General features: G+C 36.3%; 2 protein-coding genes across 2 annotated transcripts; both read left to right on the top strand.

Annotated features, from left to right (window-relative positions):
• Positions 1–2,334: 2,334 nt before the first annotated feature.
• LOC122061745 (protein LURP-one-related 17-like) lies at positions 2,335–6,723 on the top strand. Its single transcript, XM_042625191.1, has 3 exons — positions 2,335–2,635; positions 3,833–4,174; positions 6,689–6,723. The coding sequence occupies exons 1-3, from the start codon at positions 2,335–2,337 to the stop codon at positions 6,721–6,723; spliced, it is 678 nt and encodes a 225-aa protein (XP_042481125.1).
• Positions 6,724–10,782: 4,059 nt separating this feature from the next.
• On the top strand, positions 10,783–11,860 carry LOC122060971 (protein LURP-one-related 8-like). Its single transcript, XM_042624106.1, has 2 exons — positions 10,783–11,176; positions 11,435–11,860. The coding sequence occupies exons 1-2, from the start codon at positions 10,889–10,891 to the stop codon at positions 11,822–11,824; spliced, it is 678 nt and encodes a 225-aa protein (XP_042480040.1). The 5' UTR covers positions 10,783–10,888; the 3' UTR covers positions 11,825–11,860.
• The last annotated feature ends 440 nt before the right edge of the window (positions 11,861–12,300 follow it).

The raw sequence follows: 12,300 nt of genomic DNA, 5'->3' as shown, positions 1-12,300 counted from the left end.
ATCAAGAGAGAGGTCAAATCTTTGACCCTCCTACACCCATGTAAGTAAGTATTGTAGCAATAAGTGGCCCTCTTGATCCCCTCTTGGCCCCTCAATGGGTCCTATCTGGCCCCTTGGTGGGCCTTGCTCAAAAACTAAAAAATTAGGTTGTTGAAAAAAATTTGCCGTTTTAATGTGACATTTTTTTTTTTTTCCGATGAGGGTTAATCTTTCCATTTTACATAAATACTACAATAAATCACTTTTTTTTTAATCCATTCTTTACCTTCGCATTAAATGACTTTTGGAAATAAAACATGGTTATAACTTTTAGATCACCACTTTGGCAACGAGAAGTTGTACCATTTATTAAATTAATGATTTAGATTATCACGTCCTAAATTAATTTTAGGGAAATAGAATGCTCCCTAGTCACACGGCCCCAATGCCAAAGTAGGACCAATTGGGGGGCATATATGGGCATCAACAAAGGGTGAACTTTTTATATTTCACAAGGGTGGGAGCGTCATTTTTCTGCCATTTGTAGCAATATTATTATACATGTAATACAATGGTGGGTCTAAAAAAAAAAAAAAAAGGTAATACAATGGTGGGTCATTGTATCTCCTACTAAGATGATAACAATAACTAATTCTCATATTTAAAAGTGGACCAAGTTTTCCTGAGGCCATGTTGAATTGGAACTGTAGCCTGTCAACAATGCATGATAGGGGGAAGAGGCGGGGAGTGATGGAGCGTTAGATTTGGCCCATTCCATCATTGAGCCACCAGTGAAGGAAAACTTTCTTCATAGAAAACTGTTTTCAGAAGAGTTTGCTGACGAATTTGTATGGGAATACCCCTCACAAGCTATATGAACCCTATCAACTCCTTGGCCAAACGACGTCTTGGCTAGAGAGCTAGACAATGATAATGTAAGCCAAAGTAGAAAAAAGGCAGAACAAATGTTGTCCTAGTAGTGTGGCTCCTCCTGCACCAACATAAGAACCAATGAGGGATATGCAAAGGGCATCTATAGAGGTGGAATTTTGTATTTCACATGGAGTGATAGGGATTATTTTTCTTAAAATATATATATATATATATATATATCTTAACATAATTAATAAAAAAGAATATTTAATATTAGAATTTTAGTATAAATTGGAGGGGGGGGGACACACTATAATCTACAGGAGAAAAGAACCCAAATAGACTCTATTGGGAGATTGGATTTCAACCCACACTTGATTAGTGAATGCCTCTTAAATTCAATTTCAAATTTTAAAAGAAAAATCTTGTTGTAACCAATTCTGCCCAATGCTATGCTAAGGTATATTCTTATTAGGAAGTTGTGGCCTTTAAGAGGAAAATCAGGTCGTTCAAGCCACATCAGCTAACATGGCAAATAGATAAAGAGCCCATTACGTTTAAGGGGACCATTTTGATACTTTGCGTTGATTCCTTTCAATGGGAAAAAGAAGCACACAATGCTAGAGTGCAAATTCCAGTGTGTGATCGTCTCACATAATGAGATGTGGGGCCTAAATTGACTCTCTCTCTCTCTCTCATGTGGATGATACTAATCCTTATATAATGTCATTGTTGTGGCGTATGGAGTACTCCCGACAGTGATCATGGGGACCCTCTTCCTCTTTTGATTAGTATATAAAGATATATGAAAAGGTTCTTTAAGCCGCCAAGGTAGAGTACATTAGCACCTATTTGTCGATCTCTCTCCTCCTCACATGACAAGACCTCGCAGTCATTTTATGTACGATACCATTTTGCCATGGACTTAGTTTAGAGCATTGTCAACGAGTCAATCATTACCAATACCAATACCTATTAAGCTGATCAATATCAATCAATTATTGGGATCAATCACATTCAATATCGATACAAATTGACCTATACAGTAGCCAATTGGATACCGATCCATATCAATTAAATATTAATATTAATTTTATTGTGTCTCATTGGTGTGCTCCTATGCAAGATAATTACCACCTATCATGTGTTGTATCCCCCCCTCTTTTTTTTTCAAACATGGAAAATGACAAAGCAAATTAGATGCTTCCTTCATATATGAAAACAAAAAAGGCATATTGGAAGCTTCCGAAGGAAAAAATAATGACACGTGTAACTCAAATATCATGCCAAAATTTACCAATTAGAGTAAGCTTAACTTCTTCTGTGCGCCTCTTCTCAATCATCGTCGACTTCATCACTCATTTTGGAATTTTCGTAGACACTGAGACTACGTTAACATCAATAAATACTTCAACCTACCCTTTCAGACTTCCGAAGCCTTTGCGTCTTCCATTCATCTGTTAGAGAGAGAAAGAAAAAGAAATGGCTCTTCTCTCTAGATGTGCTTCCATAAAATCAGTGCGTGTTGGAGATGGTGAATCTTCCGGCCGGCTGAAGAAGAAGAAGATGATCAGAAAAGAGATGAATTCGTACGATGAGAGTAGTAATTGTAGCTTTACATTACTAACAGTATGGAGGAAATCACTCGTATTTAGCTGTCATGGATTTACAGTTTTTGATTCCATTGGAAATCTTGTCTATCGAGTTGATAACTACAGGGGTGATCGCACTGAAGATATCGTTCTCATGGATGCCCGTGGGAAACCCCACCATACCCTGCATCGTAAGGTATAAATCTCTCAAATTCTCTTAAATCTGGGGCTGTGACTGGCCGTGGGAACTGATAGCGTTCCTTTTTCCCGCTTTCTGTGGGAGAAACAATGCCTAGACACTCCCACACAGCCCCTAATTGGTTTCAGGGGCTGTGAGATAAGGATGTGGATTTGAAATCGAAATCGTTTATCAAAATTGAATCGAGTCATTTATATCAAAACCGTAAAACTGTTTAGTAAATGGTTCAGTTATGGTTTTAAGTTTTAGGCTTATTAGCTAAACGGGTTGAAATCGAGAAGTTTAACCATTGGTTTCAAACCGAGTTGAAACCATGAAAATCGAACCGTTTTAACCATCAAAACTGATCCGATTAACCTGTTTAAAGATTAAATAAGGAGGTTGCAAAATATCATTAGTATCTCAATTTATTCAAAGATTGAGTGTTGCAAGCCTGCAAGTAATTCTAGAGGTAGCTTGCTCATTGTTTGAAATGTCGATTAAATTAATCTAACGCATTAAGTAGAATATATACTGATAAAAATGTAATTTTTTTCTTATACCATGACATATTAAATATATATTTTTAATATTATAACACATTATTTTTTTTTTTTTTTTGGGTGGGGGAGAAGAAGAAAATCTCTACTGTAAGTGTTACTTACTGACTTGTTAGATGCGCTTGAGACTATTTTCTATCAAAATATTTTCTTTTACTTAGTTGTTTGGTAGTTTTAACAAAACATAATAGTTTGCATTTCATATTCTCAAGATTGAATTGTTTATCACCAAAAGTAAATTTTAATAAATATGAATAAACTAATAAATCAATTGCTAACCGTTTAGAAATCGTATGGAATAAATCGAAATTGAAACCGTTTAAAATCGTGAAATCGAAACCATTTAAAAACAGTGGAAACCAAAACCGTTTACTAAATGATTGCGGTTTCAGAAAGTGCAACCGTTTAATAAATGGTGCAATTTTGATTTCAGCCAAAATATTTGTGAACCGAACTGAATCAAACTGATTAACACCCTTGCTGTGAGAGGACACCCCTACAGCCATGCCCCTGAAACTATGGGCTGTGTCTCCAAAGGGGAAACCAAGATGGGTACATCTAGTGGGTTTTTTTTTCCATTTTATTGATTTGATGTTTGTTTTTGAGCTTGAAACAGAGAAGAAGATATGAGAAAAACTGGGTAGTATAAGGAGAAGCAGAGGACAGAGATGGGAAACCGAAGAAGCCCATCTATTGTGGAAGAAAGAACAGAAATCTGTTGCAGCAAAGAAGCCCAAATGTATTGGCTTATGTGTTTGGAGAGTCGGATGGTAAAATGGAGAAGAAGGGATTTGGATTAGTGATACAAGGAAGTTACGAGAGAAGATCATGTGAAGTGATAGATGATGAATCAGGAGAGGTAGTTGCAGAGATTAAGAAGAAAGATGCAAACATTAAAGGCATCTCTTTTGGGCTTGATGTTTTTCACTTGATCGTTCGACCAGGTTTCAATCCTGCTTTTGCCATGTCCCTGGTTTTACTTCTCGATCAATGTTCACCTGAATCTCTCTCTCTCTCTCTCTCTCTCTCTCTCTCTCTCTCTGCTAATATTAGTTTCAGTTTTAGGATGGCAGCTATGATACTAACGATCGGATGCATCATGCATGAGAGCATGAAGCATGACTCATTGACTGGAGAAGGAAAATCGATTCTTTCTTTTCTTCTAGAGTCTTTTTACTACCTCATTTTCGAATCCATCAATAAAGAGTGGGAAAGTAATGATGGAGTTGAGATTCCTTATACATACATCGAAACATTCACTTTTAGGATTGAACATATATTCCTTTGTTTCCGTAAATTCCCCTCTTCACTCTTTAAATGGCAATAAGAGGGACAGGTTACATTCCACTTAAATTTTTATTCTATATTATAAATGAAATATGTGCGTTACAACAATGAAATGACCACAATAAGGCCTTATTAGTTGGGTCGGTTTACCTAGTTCAGTCCCACATTTGACAGCCTTAATCAGCTGTACTTTTGACACCCCTAATTAGTCGTATGAGGACACATCATTCGATTTTACCCTCATTTTAATTAAAAAAATATATTTTTTAGAAAAATTACCCTCTATGAGAACTATTCCACTAATATATAAACGAGAATGGATATAGATCAATAGATATGGCTGATCAGATATGACTTTTTCAAATTATATACTATTTTTTTTTTAAGATAAACCATGCATTTAAGATTTAAGTACTTGATTACCAAAAAAAAAAAGATTTAAGTACTTGGGTGGATTAGATAGGATAGTTATAGGCTATAGGGTGGATCCTAGCATAATAGTAAAGTTGTTCGATTACAATTTAGTGATCACAAGTTCGAATAAAATAACAGTAAAACAGAGGTACGATTATGATCATTATGACCCTCTCTAGAGTCTAGACTTATCACAATTGCAGAAACCTCGTGTTCCAACTACGTTTGTATAATCAATCAATCAATGCTTTGTCTTGTCTATTCTATGTGTGAAAGGGCATATATAGTAGTGTTTCTTTTTTCTCTTTACGGAAATATAATAGTGTTTCTTTATATGTAAAACAGAGTGAATGCATTAACTAAATTTTTCTTTTTTATCATTTTCTAAAAAGTTCTACAAAATTTTCTCTTTTCGCAATAAGAATGGCATTCTACCAAAAAAATAGGCATACTCTACTAATAAATAAATAAATAAGAATGAATACTGCATATTTTATATATAATATTCCCTTTCAATAAAAGTTTCTATATCCAAAAGATAATTGTTTAATTTTTTTTCCCACATAATCTTTCCAACTCATAGAAGACAAAAGTTATATCTTTTCACTTAAAAGCACAAAAGTTACATCTTAGTTCCTTCTTACACTGGATTGTATTCTCATAAGTTTATGAGAAGAGTCCAAATATTTGTGACACATTACACTGCAAACTCCTACTCTGATAAATTTATGACAACGGTCCAAATAATTGTCACAAGCTAGATTTATTCCCACTCAAATCCTAAGGAGATGTCATTCACATCAACATCTATTAGTTTAGTAAGTTTAACCAAATGGAATTTTTTTTTTTTAATTAGGTATACGAAGCTTTAAAACATATGGGTAAATTTAGACACTAGCAATGTGACATTTCAATCATGATATATAGTGTGCCATATGATTGAGATATGATCTCAAATTTAATATATTGTTAATCCATAAATTTTATTATGGGAAAAATCCATAAGTTGTATAGATCATCTAATAGTCATAACCACATGACTCAAACTACTGGATTGTTCTAATAATTTTATCGGAAGTCAAAATAAAAATGACCAACAATGGGGTCCACTGAACTGGCCAGTTCAATTCTTCTAATACTACAACTCTTAACTATTACTATTTCAAAAGACAGATGATAAGAGGATCAAACCATCGACCTTCCCTAGATTTAGGCTAGAGTCCATCTGTCTAGCAACTAGCCAATGAGCTAAAAACTCAACATACATATCCAATGCTATAAATATTATAGTTTAAGCTTTCAAAAGTGCATTTAAAATGCTCATTTCTTCTCCCCTGAAAAAAAAAATCTAATTTCTTATTCTTTCAGCCACTCATTGTCATTAATGCATTTCCTAGATGTTTTTGCCCCATGTATGAGCTATAGAGGGGAAATTTTTTATTTTACAATATACTATTTTAGATATGTCAATAAAATTTTGTGTAAGAAGCTAGATACTCTTTTTTTTTTTTTTTTGGTAAAATAAAAAGCTAGATACATGTTAGCATAGTGCACTTGGACTTAAGCTTTAAAAAGAGAAAAACAATCTCTCTCTCTCTCTCTCAACAAACCATCTCCCACCCTCCTCATTGGTTGGTCCTCACTCACCAGCTGAAAGATCACTCTCCCATGAAAAAAAAAAAAAATAGCATTCTCTTGTTGCCTTGATTCTTCTGTGTTAAAGTAAAGGATGCATATCAATTTTCTATACATTACCCGAAGGCAAAATAAAGAAAAGATATGATGTTTCTTGTTTAATTGTGTAGCATACGCTAGTTTACACTATGCAGCTATCCCCTGACATCCTTATGTGATGTAAAAGTGCAACCATCCCCCAATATCCTTATGCAGCTATCCCCTGACATCCTATCCTCCCCCACCCCCCAAAAAAAGAAGAAGTATTTATTTAGTAGGGGGAAAATCTTGTTCTAATCAGGTTGTAGGAGAAAAAAGAATAGGACACCTAAAAGGGGATGAGCTTCTAGCTCAGTGGCAATAACTAACTAGTGTAGATTTAGTGTATATCCAGGGAGAGGTCAAATCTTTGACCCTCCAAACCCCAGGTAGTAAGTATTGTAACAATGAATAGCACTCTTGGCCCCTCTTAGCCCCTCAACGGGTTCCCATCTGGCCCTTAAGTGGGGCCTTGCTCAAAAATAAAAAATAAATAAGGTTGTTGAAAAACAAAGTTATAACTCTTTTTAATTTTTTTAGTGTGACATTTTTTTTCAAAGAGGGTTAATCTTTCTACTTTACATAAATACTACAATAAATTTTTTTTTTTTTTTAAGTCATTCTTCACCTCCAAATTAAATGATTTTGGAAATAAAACAAGGTTACAACTTCTAGAGCACCACTTTGGTAACAAGAAGTTGTACCCCTTATCAAACTAATGATTTAGATTTTCATATTCTAAATTAATTTTAGGGGAATAGAATGCTCCCCAATCACAGAGTCTCAATGCATGCATAGGGCCATTTGGGGGGCACATATGGGCATCAACAAGGGGTAAATTTTCTATATTTCATAAGGGTGAGAGCGTCATTTTGCTGCCCTTTGTGTATGTATGCAGGGGTTGGCATTGTCAAAGTAATATTTGCCCCTCAATTTATATAAAAAATGGTAAAATGAAAGATCTAAGCAAAAGGTTATAATTTTAATGATCTAAACAAGACATCATAGCAATATTATTATACATGTAATACAATGGTGGGTCATTGTGTCTGCTACTAGGATGAAAACAATAACTAATTCTCATATTCAAAAGCAGACCAAGTTTCCCTGAGGCCATGGTGAATTGGAACTGTGGCCTATCGGCAATGTGTAATATGGGGGAGAAGGGGCGAGTGTTGGAGGGTCAGATTTTGCCCATCCCATCATTCAGCCCACCGGTGAAAGAAAACTTTCTCCTTCAAAAACTGTTTTTAGAAGAGTTCGCTAACTTCACAAAATATGTATGGGCATACCCCTGACAAGCTATATGAATCCTATAAGATTCAATGCCCGATCAACTCCTTGGCCAAACAATGTTTTGGTAAAGAGCTAGACAATGATAGTGTAAGCCAAAGTAGAAAAGTGAAGAACAAACGCTGCTCTAGTGTTGTGGCTCATGCACCAGCATGGGGACCAATGAGGGACATGCAAGGGCATCTATTGAGGTGGGATTTCGTATTTTACATGGAGTGATAGGGATCTTTTTCCTTAAAAAAAAAGATATATTAACATAAAGAATAAAAAAAGAATCTTTAATATTAGGTTTTTAGTATCAAAGAGGGCAAAAAAAAAAAAAAAACACATTATTATCTAGGGGGAAAAAGAACCCAAATAGACTCTATTGTGAGATTGGATTTCAACCCACACTTGAAATTAGTGAATGCCTCTTAAATTTCAATTTCAAATTTGAAAAGAAAAATCTTGTTGCAACCAATTCTGCTCAATGCTAAGATATAGTCGGCTGACATGGCAAATAGATATAGAGCCCATTACATTTAGGGGGATCATTTTGATACTCTGTGTTGATCGCCTTCCAATGGGAAAAAGTAGCACACGATGCTAGCTAGAGTGCAAATTCCAGTGTGTGATCATCTCACATAATGAGATGTGAGGCCCAAATTGACTCTCTCTCTCTCTCATGTGGATGATACTATTCTTTATATTGTCATTGGTATGGCGTATGGAGTACTCCCACATAGTGGCATCATGGAGATCCTCTCCCTCTTTTAATTAGTATATAAAAGATATTGGAAAAGGTTCTCTAAGGCTCTAAGCCATCGGGGTAGAGTACAATAGCATCTGTTTGTCTATCTCTCTCCTCCTCACATGACATGATCTTGTTGTCCTCCTATGCACGTTTTGCCATGGATTTAGTTTACGGTAGCGTTAACGATATCAACCGTTGCTAATACCAATACCTATTAAGCTGATCGATATAAGTCAAGTATTGAAATTAGTCACAATCTATATCAATACAACTCGACCTATACTAAGGGTGTTAATCGATTCGGTTTCGGTTTAAACGGTGCGGATCGGTTCGATTTACATTGACTTGGCTGAAACCATAACCGCACTATTTACTAAACGGTTGCACTTTCTGAAACCGCTACCATTTAGTAAACGATTTTGGTTTTCACAGTTTTTAAACGATGTCGATTTTACGGTTTTAAATGGTTTCGATTTCGATTTATTCCATACGATTTGTAAATGGTTTGCAATCGGTTTGCTATAAATTGCAACCATCTCTAAATTAAAGATCATAAGTTTATTCAAAAATAATTGGCAACCACAAATAAGAGATTCTATATTGATGGTGATATATCTTGGTTTGATAATCTAGTGCAATTTCTTTGCATGGATAATAGGACAAGATTGGTCTCCTTCTCTATCACATCCGAAAGAATTACTGGTGAACAGACGTGGAGGACTGGAACTCAATAACTTAGATCGAAGAGAAGAGAATGAGAACTATCGTTATGTACATATCTGTACATTTTCAGAAGATCCAAAATAACTTTTGAACACAGAAGAAAGTTGGGAGCATTCCCCTCCTATCTCAAACCGCTCTATCTCTCTCTAAAGTCCAAGGTTTCTCTCTCCTGAATATCTCTCTCTCTCTCTCTCTAGCTTCTCTGGTCTGCTAAGAAAGCTGGTGGGACATTCGTGGCCTACACATTAGCTTTAAAACTAGTTTTAAAACCTTGATTAGGACCTGGGAAACAGAAGTGAGAAAACCAAAGTTCCACTTGTAGTTGAAGTACCTGGCTCTGCGATTTTGAAACTAGACTTCCACATTTTTTTTTTTTTAATTTTAATTTTTTTAAGATTCAACTGTACAATAAAGCTTCTATTTGCCTCTACATGGAGAAATAAAGTTAGAAACTTGAAATTAAAGACAATGATGATCCATAGAAGAAGAGGGTGATCGTTATTTTGTGACTAATAGATTAATCGTACCCGATTGAGAAAATTAGGATTCAAACCATGAAAAGGGGAACATGAGACTACTCAAATCCAAGAACTGAAGAACTTGCGAACTGCGGCTTCTACCCTTCGAGTTCAGCGGTTTAGCTTTGTGTCTCAAATCCATTTTATTCCAATCGCTTTTACCTTAGGGTTTTTATCATTTTGGAAGTGATATACCGATTCTACCCCTACCTTATTTAATTTTTATACAGATTAATTGGATCGATTTTGACAGTTTAAACAGTTTGAATTTCATGGTTTCAATTTGGTTTGAAACCAACTGGTTAAACGGTTAAAACCAATTTGACCCATTTAACTAATCGGCCTGAAACTTGAAATCATAACCGCACCATTTACTAAATGATTTTGTTGTTTCAACATAAACGGATCGATTCGATTTCGATAAATAATTTCAATTTCAAATTCACATCCTTAACCTATACAGCAGCCAACTGGATACCGATTGATATTAATTTTTTTACATCTCATTGGTGTGCTCTTCGTACGCAAAATAATCATTTGTTGTATCCCTTTGGTTTTTTCTAAACATGGGAAGTGACGAAGCAAACTAGATGCTTCCTTTATTAGAGAGATACCTCAGTATACGGACACACATGCTAACACACCCTCACCAACCATGTCTAGCTCACGTGCTGTTACCTAGACAAGTTGCTACTGTTTGTTATAATTGTGTAACTGTATAACCGTATTAGATGCTATCTCTTATGTATATATATCCTGTAATCTTGATTAACAAAAGATAATCAGAATATTATCACATCCTTCATATATGAAAACAGAAAGGGCATATTGGAAGCTTCCAGAGAAAAAAAAAAAATCACCAGTCAACTTCTTCTGTGCGCCTCTTCTCAATCGTCGTCGCTTTCATCATTCATTTTGGCATTTTGGTAGACATTGAGAGTCCATTAACATCAATAAATACTTCAAGCAACCCTTTCAGACTTTTGAAGCCCTGCGTCTTCCATTCATCTGTTAGAGAGAAAGAAATGGTTCTTCTCTCTAGATGTGCTTCAATAAAAGCAGTGCGTGTTGGAGTTGGTGAATCTTCCTGCCGGCTGGAGAAGAAGAAGATGAATTCGTACGATGCTGGTAATTGTAGCTTTACATCACTAACAGTATGGAGGAAATCACTCTTATTCAGCTGTCATGGATTTACAGTATTTGACTCCAATGGAAATCTTGTCTATCGAGTCGATAACTACAGGGGTGATCGTACAGAAGATATAGTTCTCATGGATGCCCGTGGGAAACCCCTCCATACCCTGCATCGTAAGGTATAAATCTCTCTTACTCTCTTAAACCAGTCGCTGTGACTGGGCGTGGGGTAGCGTTCCTCTTTCCCATTTTCTGTGGGACACTCCCCACGCGGAGACACAGCCTCTAATTGGTTTCAGGGGCTGTGAGAAGACGCCCCTACAGCCCTGTCCCCTGAAACCAGGGGTTGTGTCTCCGCGGGGGAAACCCAGATGGTATATCTAGGGGGTTTTCTAATCATTTTATTGATTTGATGTTTGGTTTTGAGCTTGAAACAGGGAAGAAGATTTATGAAAAACTGGGTAGTATTCGAAGGAGAAGCAGAGGAGAGAAATGGGAAACCGAAGAAGCCAATCTACTGTGGAAGGAAGAACGTAAATTTGCTGTTGCAGAGAAACCCAAATGTATTGGCTCGTGTGTGTGGAGATTCGGATGGTCATCCGGAGAAGAAGGGATATGGATTGGTGATACAAGGAAGTTACGAGAGAAGATCATGTGAAGTGGTAGATGATGAATCAGGAGAGGTATTTGCAGAGATTAAGAGGAAAGATGCAAACATTAAAGGGATCTCTTTTGGGCTCGATGTCTTTCATTTGAACGTTCGATCGGGTTTCAATCCTGCTTTTGCAATGTCTCTGGTTTTACTTCTCGATCAAATGTTCACCTGAAATCTCCCTCTGGTTTTACTTCTCGTTCAACTGTACGTTCACCTGAAATTAATTCATTCTTTTTTCATTTACCATTTATCTCTCTCTCTCTCTCTCTCTCTCTCTCTCTCTCTCTCTCTCTCTCTCTCTCTCTCTCTCTCTCTCTCTCTCTACTGTGAGTTCAGTAATGGCAGTGAGCATCAGATGGCTGAGAACATCAGGCCACACGCCCAAGGTCCTCTCGGCCATCCAATGCTCACTACACTCAGGATGTTCCATCTCTCTGTTTTAGGACGGCAGCTATGATATTAAAGAAGGTATGAATCATGCAATGATAGGATGAGAGCATGAAGCATGACTCATTGACTTGCGGAAAGAAAAGTAGAAAACCTTCATGAACACTCCACAGAATTTAAAAGGATAGGGTTATCTGAGCAAGCCATAATGGAGAGTACACGCCAATGGGTTACCCAAAAAGACATCGACAGTAAGAGGGT

The sequence above is a fragment of the Macadamia integrifolia genome, chromosome 14 (assembly GCF_013358625.1).
Source record: "Macadamia integrifolia cultivar HAES 741 chromosome 14, SCU_Mint_v3, whole genome shotgun sequence".
Taxonomy (NCBI): Eukaryota; Viridiplantae; Streptophyta; class Magnoliopsida; order Proteales; family Proteaceae; genus Macadamia; species Macadamia integrifolia.
This window is presented reverse-complemented; position numbering and strand designations above follow the sequence as displayed.